We start from the raw sequence: 18,223 nt of genomic DNA on the forward strand, positions 1-18,223 counted from the left end.
GCTGCTTAGGGTGTGGTTCACGGGCGGCAGCAGCAGCAGGACCTGGGAGCTTACTCACCTGCAGATCCTCAACCCAGACTGGCTGAACCAGCATCTTCACTCTAACAAGACCCTCAGGTGGATTGCGCATGTTAAGTTTGAGAAGTGCTAGCCTCTAGCAGTGCCACCTGAACGTTGAAGAAAAGCTCCACATCTCTTTAAGATTGTCCCTCCCCTCTCTCATCTTCAGCTTTCGTCTGTGTTAAGCACAGCAGGTGCGTGGCAAGTGCTGAGAGACTCCAAACTCTGGTCCCCCTAGAAGTACCAGTGAGGTGACTGGAAGGGCTTTCATCCACTGGGCTTCTTATCTCACAGCTGCCAGGGGAGGAATGAACATGCAACCACAGTCATATGGAACTTGCGTTAGAACTGAGTTCACAGTAAGGAGGAGTCAGCGTCTGCCCTTTGTGCTTGCCACGGGGGAGGAGAGCTTCCATGAACACGGCCACGGGGCTCTGCTCATCTGGCTGCACGGGGGCCCTGGTGACACAGGCCACGCCGGTCAAGCACCTGTACGAAGAGCTGGTGTGCGCGGGCTTCTCAGAACTAGCTGGTGAGTTACCGTTTTCAACAGATGGGAACTTCCGCTCTCTTAAAATGGTAGGGGACGGTCGGCAAAAGTGCTCCCCTGAGCCACAGCAGTCCCAGCTTGGTGTCAGAACATGCAGCTTCTCCTATGGTGACTTAATCAGCACTGGTCCTGTTGTTAGCCTGGTGGTTCTCAGTGTCATTCCCTGCTGGGCACTTGAAAAGTGTAGGAGCACTTTTGTGTGTGTGTGTGTGTGTGTGTGTGTGGGAGGGGTGCGGGTGGGAGGACGGGAGCAGGAGTGCTAAACCATCTTATAGGACAGAGCTCTACAACTGAGAATTGTCTTGCTCAACATGCCTGTTCCTCTTGGGAACTCTGCAAGTTAGTATGTTTGAAAAAGTTATTTCTGTGCTGAGAGAAAAGAGCAGACAGGCAATTACTTTGCCAGCTGGGATTACTGCTAAAAATCACTCTGCCAAAGACCATACTGTCAGGGAAGATGCTTTGGAAACTTATCATCATTATTTTCACCGGTGTAGTTTTACCTGAAACTGAGAACATAAATGCACATCAGATCACGGATCCGATATTCAGTTTCAAGCAGTGGTAGGTACGAGGAATAGTGCATGGATTATGCCTACCTTCCATGACATTATCCTCCTAGCTCTGGGTTTGTTCCCTCAGTTTTGAACTTATTCACTTCTATGAAAGAGTGTCCACAAGAACTCTCAGGGAAGGCTGAGAGGCAGCCCACTGCAGTGGGTGAGGGCGTGTGCTCCGGAGTGAGACCGTGTGAGCTTATAGCTGAACTCCAACAAATAATGGGCTGTGATTTTGAGCCAGTTCTGTACAGAACTCGCTCTGCCGGCATTCTCAGTTATTAACTAGGAAAGTGTCTGTGTCAAAGGGCTGTTGTGGGATTAATGGTGCCTGACATGTAGCCAAGTGCTTCATAAATGTTAGCTATTAATCATGTTATCTCATTTTTTTCCAGAAAAGACTCGTCAGTTTAAAAGTGAAACTGACTCAAGGCCCAAGAAATGTGCAGTTTCATAAATGCCTAAAGAAATTGTATTTAAATGATTTTCCATTCAGTATTCAGTCCTCTTAAATTCAGTTCTTGAAATAAAGTTCTTCCTTTAAGAATAAAGAACTTCCCCATAAAGTTCTTCCAACAGTAGTATTGATTTTCCTTTCAACTGTGAAGATGGCAGTGACAGGATTCTCTAACAGATGAAAAAATGGTATTACACTTTCCAACCACTGAAAAGTCAATTTTTTTGGTTTTGCTTAAGGCAAGTTGTGTATGATTTTCCCATTTCTGTCATTTGATGCAACATAATATGTGATAACATATCTAGTGATAGAATAACCTAGGATTTTGTATATCATGTTTTAAAAAATTATGATGGTGGGAACATTATGGTAAATGAAAAAACCCAGGGTTTTAGAATAGACAGACATGGTTTTGAATCATGGTTTTGCCATTTATTAGCTGTGAGCCTTTGGGCATGCTAACATTCAAGTTCTCAGATCTTTAGTTTCCTTCTCTATAGGATTGGGGAGAGGTCTATCTCTTCTATAATACTGAGGTGATGATGAAGGGAGAATGCCTGTGAAATGCCTAAGCTCATATCCATAGTATTGAAATGATTAACGGTTATTTCTATTTCATAAGAGAAACTTGCTTTGGAAATTTAGTTACTGTTGGCTTTAAATAACACCTATGTGTAATATATCACTTAAGACCAGAGGTGTATGCACCAATGTTTTTTAATCTCTTGGTGATGTAATTACAGGTGATTTTCATTATCTTTGTACTTTTGGTACTTTCCAATATTTTTTAAACTATTAACCACACATTATTTTTGTAATCTGAGAAAGTTCTGAAATATGAAATCAAGTATCAATTTCTATCAGCTTATGTGCACCTGTTCATTATAATTTAAGGCTCTCCATTATCAAATTCTGACTCTAAGTCTATAAGACCAGAAATAAAATCACGAGCAATGTCAGTCCATTTATTGTATCATGAATTTATAGTTCTACATCTTCATCTCATGCTGATTGCGAATGGTAAGCTTAATTTTAAAACAGGTAATATGTTCACATGATTATAAAAAGTTTTTAGAAAGGTATTTAGTGAAAAGCATTGTCCCCACCTGTTCTTCAGTATGGCCAGTTTCCACTGACTCTGCTTCAAAATCTGGGTAACCTCTTTATGCAATAATAAGCAAATATGACTACATACTCTTACTGCTTGTTTTAATTGTTGAATTTAAGTTGAATTAGGCTAACACTAATTACTTCGTGCTGTAGACAATATACAATTTCTAGAGTTTAGATAAAGCCTTAAAAGATGCTTACAATATTTTTTTTTTTAAAAAAACCTATTGATCTGTGATTTAAATTTATTTTATTTATTTATTTTTGGCTGCATTGGGTCTTCGTTGCTGTGCACGGGCTTTCTCTAGTTGCGGCGAGCGGGGGCTATTCTCTTCGTTGTGGTGTGCGGGCTTCTCATTGTGGTGGCTTCTAGAGCCCAGGCTCAGTAGTTGTGGTGCACGCGCTTAGTTGCTCCGCGGCATGTGGGATCTTCCCGCACCAGAGCTCGAACCCGTGTCCCCTGCATTGGCAGGTGGACTCTTAACCACTGTGCCACCAGGGAAGCCGCTTACTGAACACCATTCCTAGTTGTCATGTAAGTTCCTTAAAAAGCAGAGCCCAAGACCAAAGTTTATGAGCAACTGCTTTTTTCAGGAGTGTAGATCCAAGGAAGCAGGAGTGAAGGAAAAAGGAAGTGAGATGGGGAAGGAGGGAGAGCCAAGACCAGCATGATTTACCAAATGGGCCAACACTTGGTATCAGGAACAACTGATTATTTGACCTCAAGAATGGACTAGTGCATCTCAGGACAATTCATATGGGGAGAAAGTAAGAATTGATCTGTTTACCCCAATGGGATGTTAATTCCAGGCTGCATATGAGTGGAGCCTGCCGGTATCTCGACTCTCTGAGTGGACAGGGACGCTCTGGGGAGGAGCATGCCCATGGTACCGGCAGCAGGAGATGAGGTGCTGCTGATTTGTGCTTATTGAAACCCAAGAGGCGCTGTCTGCCACCAGTGGTAGCTGGCCACAACCCAAAAGAAGCGCTGCATAAGAAGGAAGACACAGCCAGATACTTGTATAGTTCAAAAAAGCCTTGGTGTGTCCTTAAGAAAATGGGATATTTGCCAGTCTCACATTGATTCTCTCATGTCCTATTACAACATGAGGCAATAGAAAAACTATTTCCAATAGTAAAGTTAGAGCACAGGGCTAGGTCATGTTCAGACTGAAAGAGGCTGAAACCATCCACTTCTGTTAAAGATATGGAAACTGAGGCTGTTCACAAGTTCCTCAGAATCCACTTTTCTTTTTTTTTCAGTTTTTAAATTTTTTAATTTGTTTCAAAGTTAAACCCAAGACATATTGACTTCACTGGGAAATCCAGTGAAGGTTTGCTGAATTGTCCAGGCCTGTACCATCACAGGACAATGTTTGGATGTTCAGAGCAAAAAAAATTTCAATGCTATAGAGTTTCAAAAAGGTAAGAAAGAACATTTGAAATAGGATCATTCTAACAGGAAATTTCTTTTTTTTTTTTTTAAAGATTTTTTTTGATGTGGACCATTTTTAAAGTCTTTATTGAATTTGTTACAATATTGCTTCTGTTTTCTGTTTTGGTTTTTTGGCCACGAGGCATGTGGGATCTTAGCTCCCCGACCAGGGGTCGAACCCACACCCCCTGCACTGGAAGAAGTCTTAACCACTGGACTGGGAAGTCCCAATAGGAAATTTCTTTTTGGTGTTTCTGTAACTCTGTTATTGTGCTAGTAAAATATTTCTTCCCTTTAACATTAAAAATTATTCATAGGTATTGCTATTCCCCCCCTATTTTTAATTGTTAGAGCCCCAGAAAAATGAGGACTAATATATTAAAGTCACAAAAAAACTTTGTGATAAGATATTACTCTGGGCTTTTATTTTTTTAATTTTCAAATAAAAATACCTTACTTTCTATTAGTTTAAATAATTTTTTTAGTAAAGTTCTCTCTCAAAGTTTACTTGGTAACATTGGAAATGATTTAGCCTTTTGGAAATAACACCGCAAAAACAGGATTTATATACTTTGATGATATAATCGGTCACAGGTTGAACCTATTAAAAAAATTAAGGCTAGTTTCTTTTTTAATTTAAAAAAGTTTTACTTAATTGCTTATATAAAAAACATTAAAATAATCCTACATACAGTTACAAAGGACGGTACAGCTTGAAAAAGTCTCTTGTAATTTCGAGGAAATGAACATGATGTATCCATGATGTTCTAAGAATATGAAATTTTAAAAACTAAAGACTTCTAATTCTTAGTAAAGCCAGAAGAATTAAACGACCTCAATAGGAACATATTCATTTTAGTCAACCACTTTTATGGACTGAATGCTTGTGAGAGACTGGGTGTGAGTTGATCTGGTTCCGAGAGATCTGGAAGCTGAGGTACTACTTTCAGGGTGAATGGTCCGGGGATATTTTGCTGCAGTAGCTTGCGGAATGGTTTGCTGAAAAGGCAAAAATATGCTTCAACAATTCAATAAAATTATACATACTAAATATCATTTCATTATCTATAACTTAACCCAACAAACATTAGTACATGTAGATTCCTATTAGGGTCTTCCACTTAGAAAAGTCATCTTTAAAATACTTGAAGTAAAATTATATATATTATATCAAAACATTCACTGTGTATTTCAAAAGCTCTACGATACAGCTTTTACTTAAAATAAATGAATGGAATCTTTTGAAACAAAGATCCTCATGTCAGATTCTGCTTTAATAAGGTTTTCTCTTTAAAGAAAAGGAGAAATAACCTCTTTTCTTAAAGTATTTTATGTAAATGTTTCTTTGTACATAAATAACTGGATAACCATTACACAATGGGAGAGATTCTTGCAACTAGGATGCAATTTTAGTTGCTAACCACCTAATCTGACCCTGACAAAAGAGCTATTTCTCCTTAGGGATGACGGGCAAGAGAACCTGTAGAAACAGATTCGTGGTACCACTGGCATCATGATCTACAAAACATGGCACAGGATGAAGCAGCACTAGGAGCAAGCAATTATCCAGCAGATGGAGCTCAAGTGTCAGAAATCTGATGAATGGTTTATTAGTAATAACTGTTTCTAGTAGTTCTAGTTCTTAGGATCCTGGGATAAAATGAAAAATAAAAATAGTACAGAGGACTGCCACTGTGCCTGTTACACAATCCAAAGTACGTAATAATGGAAGCAGTTTATGGCTATTGAATTTGTGCCCAATTACTGAAGAGTAATTGAACATACTAAATAAAGGGCAGTTTGAGAGATAAATATCAGAAACAGGGGTTGTAAGTCTTTAGTTCCTTGGTTTTTCTTCTGTAAAATATCATTCCAATCAGTACAAAAAAACAGGTTGTCTGAATTAAAAATAAATACATGTGTGCTCTCTTTATATCTCCCTTACCTTATGAATGGACAGTCTCTCTCCCCCTATCCCTTTATAAACATCATATGTGCTGATAAAAATAGAAATGAGTTAATTTCTTCTCATCTTTGATACCTAATCTCACATTTTCAAAAATACGTAGAGAAGTCATCTAAGGACTTTCAGAGGCTGTCCAACCTATGAAGGCTAAGATGATCCTCTACCCTCGATGTGTTCCATTTGGACTTGGTACCTCCATCTCAGTCTGCCACTTCACTGTGGTCACACTTTACCTGAAGCTAAATTTAAACAATCAATCCAGCTTCTTTTGACTTAATCATCTAGTAACAATCTAGTGTTCAGAAAAGAAAAGGATTTAAAATCATTCCTTTTATCTTTTTGACATATTAAGCAGACAGGAATGTTGCTTAACATTGAGAATTTATATAAAGGCCTTCTTTTTTAAAATCAATCCTTGTTTCTCTTTAGGGATGTGTTCTTGTAACTTTTAGAAATTAAACTTTTTGAGACAATTGTTGATTCATATGCGATTGTAAGAAATAACACAGAGATATCCCGTGTATCCTTCTCTAGTAACTTTTATTAAGTTAAATTTGCTTATAGCTTTACAATTTACAAAGTGCCTTTACACATCTCATTTAATTTTCATGTTATCTTATTTAATCCTGAATCCTGACAATAACTCTAGGAGCTAAGTACTCTTATTGCTCCCGTTTTACACATGAAAAAATGGAGGCTCAAATATTTTACTTGATTTGTACACAATCACAAAGGCAGTAAGTAGCGAAACTGAGGCACTAACTCAGATTTTCTTGTTTTTTTTTTTTTTTGCTTAAATTCCATGTACTTTCCTTTATATCACATGAATCTATTGCAACCTGATTTTTTTCCAAATTAGAAATACGTTGACAATTATATTTGAAAACGAAGACTTCAAAAAATAAAAAAAAGGAGGAAAAATTAAAAACCATAAAAGTAGGTGTTTCTTAGAGTAAAAAATCTGCTACATGGACAGCACTTAATGAGTAAACAGTTTTTGTCTTTTTTTTTTTAATTAATGAGAAATCATTTATATACTTTACCGTTTTGGCCATCAATACACTGGATTAATTGTATTTAATAATTTTTATACTACTGAGAAGAAACAATGTTTCTGAAATTAATTTCCTGAAATAGGAAAGGTAGATTTAAAGCAGGTGTGATAATTATAAGTATATAAAGACTGTAACAGTAAAGGCAGAACAAGTACCAGTTGTCATGGATTTTGATCTTCTCTTCAACATGTCATTTAAGTGTTTATTAGTCTATCAACTCTCAGGAAAAAGATTTTTTGACAAGAAGTTATCAAATGCAGACTCACCACTGTGACCGGATGATGTTTTTCCACAACGACGGAGCTCATGGGAGGAGAAACTCCCATTATAGCTAAACTGCTACTGATTCTATTTTTTGAAGCAAAATCACATCTCCCTGTGATCCGGGCTGTGATTGTTCTTCCAGCTTTCTGTTGTGCTGATGTCACAACCCTGGGCCCATACTAAAAAACAAAGAAATATTCAGTTGGTAGAAAACCCATGGCAAAATTTATGGTACTTTTGCTTCTATAACTTATAAAGAAAATACACTGGCACTTAAAATAATTGTATATGCAACCAACTCTAACATGGGGAAAAATTTTTAAACAATAAGGCAAAAAGCAAAACATAAAACCAAGCACCCCAAACACCCCTTTAACCTTGGTATACCAACTATTTTATAGGATTTTAGGAACTTCTAAAACTTTATTCTGAAATAATTATAGATTCATAGGAAGTTGCAAAGAGAGCATAGAGAAGTCCTGTGTATTCTTCACCCAGTTTCCTGCAATGATTACATCTTATATAATTACAGTATAATTACAATATCAAAACCAGGAGGCGATGTTGGAATGATGCCTGGGTATAGATCTATGTCACTTTATCACATGTGTAGATTCCTGTAACTATCACTGCAATCAAGATACAGAACTATTCCATCACCACAAAGCTCTCCCTCGTGCTGTCCTTTCTTTAGAGTCATACTCATCTCCCTTCCCAAACAATCCCTAATTCTTGAACCGCTAATCTGTTTTATGAATTTCTGACCCTTATGGATAAATCATCATTACTCATATGCTTTTGTGTCTTCCCCTTTTTCTTATGGCATTGTTAATATACTTTTTTTCATGAATAGAGACCAGCTATCATTTCTTTTTGAATTTTTGAATTTTATTTATTTTTATACAGCAGGTTCTTCTTAGTTATCAATTTTATACATGAGACCAGCTATCTTTTTTTTTTTTTAATTTAATTTATTTATTTTTGGTTGTGCTGGGTCTTCGTTGCTGCGCGCGGGCTTTCTCTAGTTGCGGCGAGTGGGGGCTGCTCTTCATTGCGGTGCGTGGGCTTCTCACTGCGGTGGCTTCTCTTGTTGCGGAGCATGGGCTCTAGGCGCACGGGCTTCAGTAGTTGTGGCACACGGGCTCAGAAGTTGTGGCTCGCGGGCTCTAGAGCACAGGCTCAGTAGCTGTGGCGCACGGGCTTAGTTGCTCTTCGGCATGTGGGATCTTCCTGGACCTGAGCTCGAACCCGTGTCCCCTGCATTGGCAAGCGGATTCTTAACCACTGCGCCATCAGGGAAGCCCCCCAGCTATCATTTTTAATGAGAGTTTTTATATCAACAAACTGCAGTTTAACTGTCCCAGTTCTTTTCCTATTATATATAGCAAATTTTTGTAATTTAAAAAAAAAAAAGGATTTTTCTTTTTTTTTTGGTTGTACCACGCAGCTTGTGGGATCTTAGTTCCCCGACCAGGGGTGGAACCCAGGCCCTCAGCAGTGAAAGCACAGAGTCCTAACCACTGGAGCACCAAGGAATTCCTGGATTTTCCTTTTCCTTTGAGAGTTATTTGTAGAATGTATTGCAAAAAGCGAGATGATCGGGCTTCCCTGGTGGCGCAGTGGTTGAGAGTCTGCCTGCCAATGCAGGGGACACGGGTTCGAGCCCTGGTCTGGGAAGATCCCACATGCCGTGGAGCAACTAGGCCCGTGAGCCACAACTGCTGAGCCTGTGCGTCTGGAGCCTGTTCTCCGCAACAGGAGAGGCCGCGATAGTGAGAGGCCCGCGCACCACGATGAAGAGTGGCCCCCGCTTGCCGCAACTAGAGAAAGCCCTCGCACAGAAACGAAGACCCAACACAGCCATAAATAAATAAATAAATAAATAAATAAATAAATAAATAAATAAATAAATAAATAAATAAATAAAATTAAAAAAAAAAAAAAGCGAGATGATCATATCAAAAGGTAATGTCAGGTTTTACAGTTTCTGTTGCTGACCACTGGACAGTACACCAGAAAGATTACATTCACGTCAGGAGTAATACATACAGGTACTCATTTGTTTTTTTTCATGATCAACTAATTACATTAGCTGGGCAAAAATCAAAAGGAGTAAGAAAAAAAAGGGAAATGACCTATTTAAAAAACCCCAATATTTGTATCTTAATATCTGACATGGAAACAATGCAGATTATTGGTTGAGAGTACAGGGCTCTGAAGCCAGATTGTCAAAGTCTGAATTACAGTTGCATTAGTAATTGTGTCCACTGGCAAGTTACTCTCCCTAAGCCTCAATTTCCTCATTTATGAAACAGGGAGATCAGGCCCAACTGACTAATGCTAGCCTTTCACTTTCTGTTCAGATGAAGAGCAAAGTTAGAAGAGAAACTTTACTGAATAGCTTAAAAATCCAATTAAAACCCCTCGATTATTTCAAATGGAGTTAGAAAAAGTAAAGTGCCATCTATTGTTCAACTTTGTGAACTGCAATAGTACATTTGCTTGTATAACTGCCTAATATACATGTATTTTCAGTAAACGTGCTGCCGAAGCGAGCACATAGGTTTTTTGAAAATATTTTCCACCATGAAATTCTGATATTTTATTTAACATACTGATGATGTCTGCAGAAAGGAAATAATTTTACAGGTGAAAATATTCTTTCACTGGAATGGTAATCCTCCCTTCTCCAGTTATTTGTCTCCTGATTCTCTGCAGTTTACTTTCCACACACACCTCCTTTTAGCTACTGGAAATTACTGAAGAAGACTAGAAAAAGTTTTGAATGTTCATAGGAAGCCTCTGTGATTCAAATGAAGAGAAAGATAGCCAGGCCTGGATCACAAATCTCTCTTCTTTTCCTGTTCCCAACAATAATGGTTTCATGTAAGGTAAGTAATCCAAGTAATGTATTTGTTTTTGCTTTTGTCAATATGGTTCTTTTTAAAAACAAGAAGACATATTTGAGGTAAATCTGAGTATTAAATAAGAAAGGAAGAAAACTAGCATGGCACTTACAGATTGATTTACTTGTGATTCTCCTTTCTCTCTCTCTAACCCTAAATGCTGTACTTATGTGAATGAAATTGAATGGGTGTCTGTTTTGAAGGAGCAGGATGTAGTTGGAGGGGTGGGTTAAGAAGAAGGGCTGTCTATATGATATTGTGTTTTTCAGGTTTCAAAGGCTTCAAAATTATCTCAGGTGACCAGATTGTTTCAAAAAATAAAATAAAAAATAAATAAAGTGGTAAGTACACTCATTCATTCAGTTCTCCTTATGCATGTTCAGATTCAGATATAAACCCAGATGTACAAATGGTGTAGTCATATTTTAAGAAGGGAATTTTGAAAAATCTAGCTCTATGTGTTATCTGGATATGCAACATGAATGACAAACCAGAAATTTAAATAAATACTCACTGTCTTTATTTAAATGAGATCATCAGTATAGGATCACACTTCAAAATGTGTAATCATGAAAAATAAACACAGCTTGCACGCATGTCAGGGTTGAATTTTAGTGCCTTATTTCTAAATCAAAACTCCCCCACACATTCAAATTTCTCTTAAGTCATATTTAAGAAATGCAAAATAGCAGATCTCAACATATTTTTCCCCAAAGTTAGTAGCTTCCAAAAGGCAGAAATTCAAGGGACTTCCCCAGTGGTGCAGTGGTTAAGAATCCGCCTGCCAACGCAGGGGACATGGGTTCGAGCCCTGGTCTGGGAAGATCCCACATGCCGCGGAGCAACTAAGCCCATGCGCCACAACTACTGAGCCCACATGCCACAACTACTGAAGCCCGTGCGCCTAGAGCCCGTGCTCTGCAACAAGAGAAGCCACCGCAATGAGAAGCCCACGCACCGCAACAAAGAGTAGCCCCCGCTTGTCACAACTAGAGAAAGCCCGTGTGCAGCAACAAAGACCCAACACAGACAAAAATAAATTAAAAAAAAAAAGAAAAGCAAAAGGCTGGAATACTTCAGATGATCAATTGTCTGGCTGACTCAATGCGTCCCTTAGCTGCAGAGAGCTGCCTAGCACTACGGCACCTTCTAATGGCCTGCATTAACTCTTTTTTTTTTTTTTTTTGGCTGCGTTGGGTCTTAGTTGCGGCACACAGGATCTTCACTGAGGCACGTAGGCGTCTCTCTAGTTGAGGCACGTGGGCTCAGTAGTTGTGGCGCGTGGGCTTAATTGCCCCATGGCATGAGAGATCTTAGTTCCCCGACCAGGGATCGAACCCATTTTCCCTGCATTGGAAGGCGGATTCTTAACCACTGGACCTCCAGGGAAGTCCCTGTAACTCTTAATTAAGACCTAAAACCTACTCTGCCATCTTCCTTCCTCTCACGTAAGTGGTTAGGGTCAGGGAGGAGAGGGAGACAAGCAAATCTGAATCATCCCAGCACCTTTATAGAACTGTACATGCCTTTGTGCCAGATCCAAGCCAGAGTAGGGAAGAAGGGCATAGGGTTTTTGGAAAAAAAAGCCCTGCAGAGGTGAGTCTCATAAGCTTGGCCTGTATCCCTGTGCCCTTCACTTGAGAGACACTGAAGAATACAGGTTTAACAACAGGAGGCTGAGAAGTCAAAACCACAATACGCATATTAATAGCTTGATTAATTTAACTTCAGGTAAATTCTCCTACAAATACACCATCCTCATTCAGTACTCTTCCCCCTCTATGGACTCCTCTATTAGCAGCTAGTGACTTTAGGAAGAACAATTCCTATCTTCATTCCAATTATAAATGAAAACTTAAAACCTAATCAAGATGGAGTCACTACAGAGTAGTGTTAATATGTCTGCATCCAGGAAAAGGGAAGCTGTAGTTAAATAAGAATATACAAAAAAGCCATTAGCCTCCTAAGCCCTTGAAAATACCCACTAGTTGCCTTTAAAATTAAAAAGTTCTTCATTTTTGTTTAATTATCACTACTGTGATAGAATTTTCAGGTATTCTTTTCATTACAAATTCATATTTTAGCTACTTTGTGTATTAAATATTTTCTGTGGATTGGCCTAAAGACCATATAGACTTTTTTCTCCATGGGAAAATATGTTCTGAGTTCAAAATAGCCAATATACAAACAAGTTTGGAACCCTTTTCCCAACATAGGCACCTGAGTTAACTGTACTGACCATTTCTTCCTGTGTAGCGGAAGCTGTAGCTGTCGGTGCAGCGCCGCGAGGAGCAGAAACAGGAAGGTGAACAGCGGAAGGGGAAGCAGCCCCGGCAGGAGTGATGGAAGCAGCAGAGGGAAAGGCAGCAGTGCAGGTGGCTCCCAGGGCTGCCGCTGGCGGGGACGGCGGCACTGCAGCCGCTGAGGACGTCGGAGGAGCTGAAGGATCCAAATGAGAAGAATGTTCTTTTCCTTGAACACCAGGACCACACTCTTCCCTTTTATTACTTGTGAAGTCTGTCCCTATAAATCACAAATTAATTCCATTAACACTCTTCCAAGTTAAGATTACTTTAATCTTCCTAACAATGAAAACACATAATCTCTAAAATGTGGTCCAACAGAAACGTAGAACTGTGTCATACACTGGATAGGTTAACACTGTTCGGTTAATGCAGTTTGTCAGTGTTAACTGGTTAATGTCAGCATTAACCACTAAAGACTTCAGACCAGTTCCTTCAACATGTGAAAGCTAATGAATGATTTGCTCTTACGTAAAAAAAGAAATTATGTACTCAGCTGGGACCTTGCAACCACTATAATAATATGGTCACATTGTGCCTAAAGATTTATGTTCTTTGCATTATTTAATACAACTATCCTGATAAATGGCCTGGTATTTAGATCTTTAGAATAATTTTCTGATATCACCATACCCTCTTCATTTACCATCTATTGCTCTTAGCCTAACAAAACCAATGTATTTTTAATTCTTGATTTTTTTCAGCAAACAATAATAAATCAATAAGTAACACTAAAATCTTTACTTTTGATACTGTAAAAGAAATGAGTTCTTGCAGGTAGATTATATGTCATGAACTAAGAGCATATTTGCACACTTAGCTGATTTTAGTGACACATATATAGAAACCTTCTCTCAAAACTGAACCTTAATCTTAGATCAAAGGAATAAATAACGTCAGCTTCCAGAAGCCAGGATGAAGGGTCCCATTCGAGATTTCTGCCCCCCCCCCCCAGTATTAGAATTTGGTTAAAATTTCCATTTAAGACTACATCTTCAGGGCTTCCCTGGTGGCACAGTGGTTAAGAATCCGCCTGCCAATGCAGGGGACATGGGTTCGATCCCTGGTCCAGGAGCAACTAAGCCCGTGAGCCACAACTACAGAGCCCGTGCACCACAATTACTGAAGCCCACACACCTAGAGCCCGTGCTCCGCGACAAGAGAAGCCACCGCAATAAGAAGCCTGTTCACCGCAACTAGAGAAAGCCTGTGTGCATCAACGAAGACCCAACATAGCCAAAAATAAATAAATAAAATATATAAATTAAAAAAAAAAAAAAGACTATATCTTCCTGGTACCAAACATCAGGGTGAGGATTTCAATATTCAGTCACTGAGATGTTTCAGAATATATGAATAGAGGGCATTATGTAGCCCTATGTTGAAAAGGTTTTCCATGTTGTCCTCATTCCAGAAATTCCAGAAATTTGGACTTCTGTATAAGTTCTATCCAGAAATTTGGACTTCTGTATAAGTTCTTGTCTTAGACTATCTTTATATAAAATAGAGCAATAGTTACTTCATTAACAAAGTTTAATGAGGATTATAATGCATAGGTCCTTTGAAATAATTTGATGAAAGAGATGACTTCAACATAAAATACTGCTTTTGCTTTGAAAACAAAACACACACACATACACACTGAGTTTTAACATGTTTTTCATAGAAAGTGACTGATTGTCTCTCTTTTTAGGTGGGTGGCAGACTTATCAGATGTGGAACCAGTATAGTAATTATTCTCGCTTTAATTGGGTATGTTTTTCAGTTGGAAAGCATTTTCCTACTGTTCCTAAAACTACTTTAAAAATTGGCAGGTATCCCTTTAAAGGCCATTTGTATTGACATATTTTGTCTACCTCTATAGACACTTTTATCCAAGCTATAGAAACTTTTATCCAAGCTATAAGATTTATTAGGATATTTTACAACATGAGATGCACTGCAGATTATGGTTAGCAGAGAATCAGAAGAGATAACAAAAAAAATCAAATATTTATTTTGCTCTAACAAGTAGAGCAGTACATTAGAAACATTGTATTATTAAAATCTGCATTATAAAAAACAATTGCTTTAAGGGGGCCAGAGGTAATTTTTTTTTTCTTGTGAGAATTTTTTTTTTAATAAATTTATTTTTTTAATTTACTTTTGGCTGCCTTGGGTCTTCGTTGCTGTGCATGGGCTTTCTCTAGTTGTGGTGAGCAGGAGCTACTCTTCGTTGCGGTGCGCCGGGTTCTCATTGTGGTGGCTTCTCTTGTTGCAGAGCATGGGCTCTAGGTGCACAGGCTTCAGTAGTTGTGGCATGAGGGCTCAGTAGTTGTGGCATGAAGGTTCTAGAGCACAGGCTCAGTAGTTGTGGTGCACGGGCTTAGTTGCTCTGCAGCATGTGGGATCTTCCCGGACCAGGGCTCGAACCCGTGTCCCCTGCACTGGCAGGTGGATTCTTAACCACTGGGCCACCAGGGAAGTCCCTCTTGTGAGAATTTTTAAAAATTTATTTTAATAGCTGTTATTAAAATGCCACAAGACAAATATCACAGAGCAAATCCAGCATTACATTACACTGAACTTGTGCCTTTGGTAGCTCCATCAACACTAGTGTGTACTGCTAACATGTGTCTTACTAGTCCTGTTATCTTTATTCCCCATTGTTATGGTAAACAAAGCACAAGGGGACATCCCTGGCAGTCCAGTGGTTAAGACTCCGTGCTTCCGGGCTTCCCTGGTGGCACAGTGGTTGAGAATCTGCCTGCCAATGCAGGGGACACGGGTTCGAGCCCTGGTCTGGGAGGATCCCACGTGCCGCAGAGCAACTAAGCCCGTGAGCCACAACTGCTGAGCTTGCGCGTCTGGAGCCTGTGCTCCGCAATGAGAGGCTGCGATAGTGAGAGGCCCGCGCACCTCGATGAAGAGTAGCCCCCGGTTGCTGCAACTAGAGAAAGCCCTCGCACAGAAACGAAGACCCAACACAGCCAATAAATAAATAAATAAATAAATAAATAAAGTGAAATTCTTTAAAAAAAAAGACTCCGTGCTTCCAATGCAAGGGGTGCAGGTTCAATCCCTGGTCGGGGAACTAGGATCCCACGTGCCGCACGGCACGGCCAAAATTAAACAAAACAAAACAAAGCAAAGCACAAGGCCATTCAAAACAGCTGGGATCCCAGAACCTGGCATTAGCTGTAGATGACAGTAGACTTAAAAGCAATAGGAGCAAAATAAATCATGTTGTATAATTATCAGAATACATTTTCTCCAAGTCCTGTTATGGATATTTGCCTGTAAGAGACATAGCTGTATTTGAACTTAAAATTTAAGATGGTAAATTCATTAAGGTGGTAAAACACTGTCCTAAGTAAATTCGTAACCTTTTTTTTTATATATAAATTTATTTCGTAACCTTCTTAAGTAGGTTATGAGAAGTAGATTTCTTGCAACTGATGTAGCAAGTTCTAATGATTATAATTTCTCACTGTACTTGTGAAACCCAATATCTGTTACAAGTAGATAATTAAATTCTTCAATTTAGTACATACAACTTGCTAACAATTACAACCGAAAGCAGACTATCCAATCATTGGGGATGGTAAGTTTGTTTTTAGCATTAATACTCAATTAAAAAACAATTTACTAGAGAAATCAAGTACTTATTTGGGTATTAGCAAGATAAACCATTCAGCCTCAAGATTCTATGATTCTAAGTTTTTAACTTGCATGTGGGCCACACACCATGACTGCTTCAGAAAGAAAACGATTTGCCTTAACTCACTACCGTCCATAGCGCACACAATTGAAATAAAAACTGTTTGTTGATGCTTTAAAATGAGGGCATAACAAGCACAGACAAGTTATTCACAGGAATGAAATCATATTAATGATGGTACAAAATGAAACTGTCCTGATAAATAAACTGAGTTTCAAACAGGATTTAATATGAGGAAATACTGCAAAAATGTTCAATGTTTACATGAAACTTTGGAGGCTGACTTAAGACTGCAATAATTATATCATGAGTATCCTCTTACATGTTAAAGTATTTTTTGTCTTGTAAAGTGCTTTCAATTATATTTCACTGCATTCTCACAAGAACCCTCTATGAAGCAGGTAAGGAAGATTTATATTATCTTTGTTCAGAGAAGAAAACTAAAACCCAGTGAGGAAAATAGGCCTTCTTGTAAATTGGTGGCAAAGCTGTTCTAAGCCATGTGGATGATAAAAGCCACTCAGATCCTAGCCAATATATGGACCTTTCTTGACATAGAATTATTTTACTCAACTTCTATAGACAGGCCTATATTTATATTTGCTGAAAATGAGTTTTAGTTGAGGACTCTCTTGCACTGGAAGACAAGCAATTTTTTAAAAACGGGAAACCAGGAATAGACAAGAAATATTTAATAATGAAAACAGTCTAAGGAATTTGGCTACTTAGAAAAAAACAAAAATGAAATTTTATACTTAAAGGCATTACCATTATAGTTTAAAAAGCCTCAAAATAATGTTATACATTCAAAGCATTATTATAACATTGAGCCTAAATACTTGAGTTAACAGTTTACTTGATCAGATATAAGACACTGTAAGTAACCATGACTGAGAGAATTTTCATGGCAGATTTAACACTGGATATAACACCATGATATTAAAAATAGCAGTGCCTGGATAAGACATAGGTACTGCAGAAAATTAGTACTGCAGACCACACCAATCACTGAAATCTCCTTAAATCCTTTTTGAAAGTAGGCAGAGAATCTTAAACAAAATACTAACCTGTATCACCTCTGTTTTGAAATATAGTCATGGCTTCAAGATTTAATGCACATACACCCCTCATGAAAGCTTTCTTCATGGAATCTTCAAAGTGCTCTTTTTCATGCTGCATCCTTTGGATCTCAGCTTTTGCATTTTCCAAAACTCCAGATAACTAAAATCAGGAAAATTTTTAAAAAGAAGAGAAAAAAATTGAGACACAAGGAAGAATATCTATTGTTTAAAAAAAAAAAAAAAAGAGACTTACACTGTGAAGTTATTTTTGTGTGAAATACTAAAATCACTTTACCACATACCTCTTCTGCTGTGTCTCAATTTATTTTAAAAGATGCATCTAACCTCTATTGTCTCCATCAACAAACCATTTTCATTCCTAACCATAAAGTCAAGGTTTAAACAAAGGGAATTTTACACCAGTCCCAATCCTGATTGATGTGTTCTAATTATACAAAATGATGTTATTTCTCACCATAAAATTTTTATGTAGGATACTAAACAAAAAATATTAAGAGCCCCAAACAGCCCTCACCCCTTCAGAAAAAAATAACTAAATGCCTGCAACAGTAACAGATTTTTCTTTTTTTCTTTTTTTTACTAGATGTTATCTATAGAATTTAAAGTGCAAAGTGCCATTAGGTACAACACTTTCCCACAGACCAGATCTAAAGGGACTGCATGGGACTTCCCTGGTGGCGCAGTGGTTAAGAATCCGCCTGCCGATGCAGGGGACATGGGTTCGAGCCCTGGTCCGGGAAGATCCCACATGCCACGGAGCAGCTAAGCCCGTGCGCCA

General features: G+C 38.5%; 2 protein-coding genes across 8 annotated transcripts in view; one reads left to right on the forward strand and one right to left on the reverse strand.

Annotated features, from left to right (window-relative positions):
• ANKDD1B (ankyrin repeat and death domain containing 1B) overlaps positions 1 to 2,461 on the forward strand; it is a gene marked incomplete at its 5' end in the record, with an annotated part of 57,838 nt that extends 55,377 nt beyond the window's left edge. Inside the window, 3 exon segments of the mRNA XM_082380428.1 lie at positions 465 to 512; positions 514 to 592; positions 1,563 to 2,461. Of these exon segments, the coding sequence (XP_082236554.1) occupies positions 465 to 512; positions 514 to 592; positions 1,563 to 1,624 (189 nt within the window). The 3' untranslated portion in view covers positions 1,625 to 2,461.
• Positions 2,462 to 2,568: 107 nt separating this feature from the next.
• POC5 (POC5 centriolar protein) overlaps positions 2,569 to 18,223 on the reverse strand; it is a 38,196-nt gene continuing 22,541 nt past the window's right edge. For all 7 annotated transcript variants that reach the window (XM_082377360.1, XM_082377361.1, XM_082377358.1 and 4 more), the window contains 4 exons: positions 17,431 to 17,584; positions 12,600 to 12,883; positions 7,457 to 7,633; positions 2,569 to 5,168 (listed from right to left, as the gene is read on the reverse strand). In XM_082377360.1, coding sequence (XP_082233486.1) covers positions 5,025 to 5,168; positions 7,457 to 7,633; positions 12,600 to 12,883; positions 17,431 to 17,584 — 759 coding nt within the window. In that variant the 3' untranslated portion in view covers positions 2,569 to 5,024. The remainder of the gene's footprint in view (positions 5,169 to 7,456; positions 7,634 to 12,599; positions 12,884 to 17,430; positions 17,585 to 18,223) is intronic.

This window comes from Balaenoptera borealis (genome assembly GCF_965194805.1).
Source record: "Balaenoptera borealis genome assembly, chromosome: 2".
Classification (NCBI taxonomy): domain Eukaryota; kingdom Metazoa; phylum Chordata; class Mammalia; order Artiodactyla; family Balaenopteridae; genus Balaenoptera; species Balaenoptera borealis.